This window comes from Drosophila serrata, unplaced genomic scaffold (assembly GCF_035046125.1).
Source record: "Drosophila serrata isolate PLE 108 unplaced genomic scaffold, ASM3504612v1 contig_272, whole genome shotgun sequence".
Taxonomy (NCBI): Eukaryota; Metazoa; Arthropoda; class Insecta; order Diptera; family Drosophilidae; genus Drosophila; species Drosophila serrata.
Genome location: NW_028257170.1, coordinates 5,341,481 through 5,345,626, shown reverse-complemented (window position 1 = coordinate 5,345,626; position 4,146 = coordinate 5,341,481). Strand labels below are relative to the sequence as shown.

The 4,146-nt window shown below is 45.4% G+C and overlaps 1 protein-coding gene across 2 annotated transcripts; it reads left to right on the top strand.

Moving 5' to 3' along the window:
• Positions 1-261: 261 nt before the first annotated feature.
• Ent3 (equilibrative nucleoside transporter 3) lies at positions 262-4,097 on the top strand. Of its 2 annotated transcripts, none has more exons than XM_020944233.2 (4): positions 262-974; positions 1,125-1,686; positions 1,748-1,993; positions 2,052-4,097. In XM_020944233.2, exons 1-4 carry the CDS (start codon positions 760-762, stop codon positions 3,036-3,038), a joined length of 2,010 nt encoding a protein of 669 aa, XP_020799892.1. In that variant the 5' UTR covers positions 262-759; the 3' UTR covers positions 3,039-4,097. The 2 variants fall into 2 exon arrangements, with proteins under 2 accessions (XP_020799892.1, XP_020799893.1); XM_020944234.2 differs by having other exon boundaries at positions 279-974; positions 1,751-1,993.
• The last annotated feature ends 49 nt before the right edge of the window (positions 4,098-4,146 follow it).

Genomic DNA, 4,146 nt, shown 5'->3' with positions numbered 1-4,146 from the left:
TCAGAGTATATATCCTGGACTGGGCTCATTAAGTACATTATTTGCAGCAAAAATATCTTCGCGACCTTGGCTGGAATTTATTTATTTAATTGTTAGGTTAAACCATTAATAACTATGAGATAGATTTAAATGTAATCATTTAATCTTTATAAGGATTATTGTTTTATAATTATCTTCCTTGAAAATACATTTTCCAAAATAATTGTTTTAGCTAACTTTAGCTAATGTGGTCAGATTGCAAAACAAAAAGAAGAAGCTTTCATTCAGAAAAAGACCACCCTTTCAGCAAGTTAACAGAACAACAACAGGCTTATTTTTGGTCCGATAGCCAACGCGGTTGAATAAAATCAATCATACGCCACATGCGCAGACGCGGGCGTGGTGAGAAAAATGCCAGGACATCGGCAAAGCAAAAGGCTGACGAGCAGATGTCCCTCACGGAAAGCGGTTTAAATAAATCAAATAAAAAATAAAGCCACGAATTAAGGCACTAATAATTGAAGGCTTTTCAAGCCCAGTATCGTTTTAACGGCTGAAAGTGCACATATCAGCTGAGTGTCGGGGTGGCTAATTGCGAGTTCAGCCACTTGTGTCTGTTGTTTATCGATTTGTGTATAACGTTTGCTTCGAATCTGCAACAGAGAGTCCTCATGCCAATCTGGAAAACAATGCCAAGGTCCGGCAGCCAACGAGTAGTTTAACCACCAAAGGACATAACTTTGGATAAGGTTTTGAGGAGCAAAACAACAGCAACGGACCATGGATGGTGGTGGACAGGAAACCACATATGAACCGCTGGACGGTCGTGGCTCTGGCCGTTCGAGGAGTAGTCATTCACCAGCTGGTTCGGGCCTGAGACATCCGGCCAGCATGGACAGTCCCGAGTTCGATACGAGGGCTCCAAAGGATCAAAGGCACTCCGTATACCTGGCTCTATTGGCGGCGGGAATTGGTTTTGTTTTGCCTTACAATAGGTGAGAAATAGTTTAAGGAAGGTGTTTAAATTTAAGAAATCATAATCATTATGCCCGAAAGTAAATTTAAGGAGTAATAGCAAGGATTTTACGATTTTAAATATTTTGTAGCATACTTATTTGCACCATTCCATTTTTTCCTGCTTACAGCTTCATCATTGCTGCAGATTACTGGCAGGCACGTTTTCCCGGTCGCCCCGTGGCCCTGGACATGTCGATGACGTACATTTTCGTGGCATTCGCCACTGTATTGTTGAACAACATTGTGCTCTCTTTGGCGCCATTCCAGTCGCGTGTGCTCTTCGGCTACATGGTGTCCTTCACAACCCTAATCTTTGTGGCCGTATGCGAGGTGGCCTGGCATATGTTTGCCCAGAATACAGCGTACCTGGTGAATATGTCGGCGGTAGCATTGACCGCCATCGGTTGCACCGTGCAGCAGTCCAGCTTTTACGGCTTCGCCTCGATGCTGCCGAAGCAGTATACCCAGGCGGTGATGGCCGGAGAGAGTATTGCCGGCTTTCTGGTGTCTTCCAATCGTGTCGTGACCAAGCTGCTCATCAACAATGACCGCGTCTCCACGGTCATCTTCTTTCTGACCTCCACGCTCTACATACTCTTCAGTTACCTGCTGCATGTGGCCACCATTAATTCGCCGTTTGTGCGGTTCCATGTGGAGGCCTGCTCCAAGATTGTCCTGCGGCCGGATGAGGTAAGTCGGCAGGAGAGACTGTGTTTTAAGAAATAGTTGCCAACGGTTCTTGTTCTTTTAGCAGGAAGTTGATGGAGCCCCAAGTGGCACTCGGTACGGAGTGCTCTCGATGGACGGCACTCACACCACAACCACATCGGTGGGACAACAGGGCACCGGAAACGCTCTTAGCTTTAGTAATCCTGTCTACGAGCTGTCTAATCCAACGGCCGGCGAGAGCAGCATTGAGGGCCTGGGTCAGTTACCAGAACTTCCAGCCACGCCTCCTGCACAGGAGCCCACAACGCCCACGACAGTGGCCTTTAAGGTGAGCTTTAAAATCTACTTTCTATCATCCCACTTGAATCAATAATTCTTTCTTTAAGGTGGAACACGTGATTACTCCGCGCCGCTGCCGGCCAAGCAAGTTGGGTGATATCCGCGAGGGATTCGTGACTCGATGGCGGGTGGCCCAGGTCATCTATCCGCACATGGTATGCATCGCCCTTGCCTACTGCGTGACCCTCTCCCTGTACCCGGGCATCGAGGTGGAGGTGCAGTCGTGCGCCCTCCGCTCCTGGATGCCAGTGCTGCTGATGTTCTGCTTCAATACGTCGGACGTGGTGGGAAAGATTCTGGCCGCCAGTCCCTATCCATGGTCGCGTCGCCAGCTGATCCTACTGTCCGGCTTGAGGATTGTCCTGGTGCCGCTCCTTCTCCTCTGTTGTGCGCCACGCCAGCGTCCAGTGATCTCCGGCGAGACGGCGCCGTTTGTCTTCACCATTGCACTGGGTATTACCAACGGATTGGCCGGCAGTTTGCCCATGATGCTGGCTCCTGCCAAGGTACCGGGAACGCTTAAAGAGGTAACTGGAAACATTATGACCCTGTCGTACAATGTGGGCCTGACGGTGGGCTCCCTAATTGGTTACTTGTTCGAGAGCATGCTGGGTCCACAGCTAGCGAATCCTTGCCCCTCGTATCCCTATGTGCCCGCCTCGATCCTGGAGCAGTTCCATGGCCATGGCCATGGACACGGGCATCTGCCGCATCCGCTGCCGCTGACCAGTACGAGTACGGTGAGTCCACCGACCACAGGGGCCACCACACTGGCCCCGCTCCTGCTCAACACGACGCTGGCCAGCCTAACGCAATCCAGCAGCTCCACCACCAGCACCGCCAGTCCTGCCCTGGCCACAGTGATCACCACCACAGCTCTGGCGCTCTACAGCACAGTCGCATCAAGCAGTGCCGAGATTCTCAACGCCACCATGACTTCGATCTTGTCCACAATCACCAGTTCGGTAGGTGATATCAGCGATGAGATGACCACGGATCCCCAGACACCCGAGGCTCTGGTCGAGAATATCTAAAGATCACTGAAGCACGACTCTCTTTTTGCATATCCTTTCTTTATAAGCTTAACCGCAAGACTACATTGGATATCATTCAAGCATCATTTACATATTTATTTATTATAAACTTCTTACAAGGAAAAGCGAGTAAACTTTTCATTCATTTTGATAACTTACTACCAATATCAAAGGATAAGAAAACTATCTTTCATGTTTCTGGAGTTCTCTTAAAATAATGTGTATGCTTTAGGCCTTTTCATTTTCCCTCGAACTCTTAAATCTTTTCAAACAAATCACATTGAAAACGAGTAAAAAATTCAATTGAAAATGACCCTTACTAAAAGGGTATAGTAACAGAAATCCATTTATCTTGAAATCCTTTCAGTAAAGTGATCCATTTTGCGAGTATATATATATTTCAGCTCAAGATATACAAAATGTGAACAAAGATTCCAATGAAAAGCATGCGCAAAACTTCTTACTATAGGCAATACTACTCGTGTACGTACTTAGTTCTATAAACTATATGTATTTATATCCTTAAAGTGTCTAGGGTTTGGTGTGACATCTAGGACCCGCACATTACTATCCGAATATACTCCAAACAAGTGCTATGGTTTTCAAATTATAAACCTGTTGACTTAGAGTTACGTACTTAAATCTATGTGTGAATCTGTGTGTGATCGAAAAATGTGGGCGTGGTTATTTTTGTAAGAGTGAGAAATAGTTGATGGCACAGAAGAGCAGCTTTAGGAATATATTGCAATCAAAATAAGACATGTTATTAATGGGAAAATTATATTTTTTTTTTTTTTTTAAATGATTTTTGTATAAACTAGAGAAGAATGTGAGTCATTTGAGTGTGTCGTCGGGTAATATAAGTGTTGTAAGCATTAAAAGCCATCAAGTGCTGCAGCTGGCCTTAAATTGTTTTGTTGCTATTTAATAAATCAGTTTACTTTCCCTGCGATTGTTTTGGCTATATACGTAGAGAGGAATTTGTATCGATAAGTAAAAAATATGTCAACCTGCAGAGAACATTACAAATAAATGTTAATATAGAAGTACTTCAATATACTCTTTATGAAGTTATATTTTCATTGGGGTGAAAGGTGCACAGCAATAG

Excerpts from the sequence above, each read along its gene's own strand:
- Ent3 (XM_020944233.2), top strand. The coding sequence starts at position 760 with ATGGATGGTGGTGGACAGGAAACCACATATGAACCGCTGGACGGTCGT. Across the intron at positions 1,687-1,747 it reads TTGTCCTGCGGCCGGATGAG|CAGGAAGTTGATGGAGCCCC; the intron begins GTAAGTCGGCAG and ends TTGTTCTTTTAG. Across the intron at positions 1,994-2,051 it reads CCACGACAGTGGCCTTTAAG|GTGGAACACGTGATTACTCC; the intron begins GTGAGCTTTAAA and ends TCTTTCTTTAAG.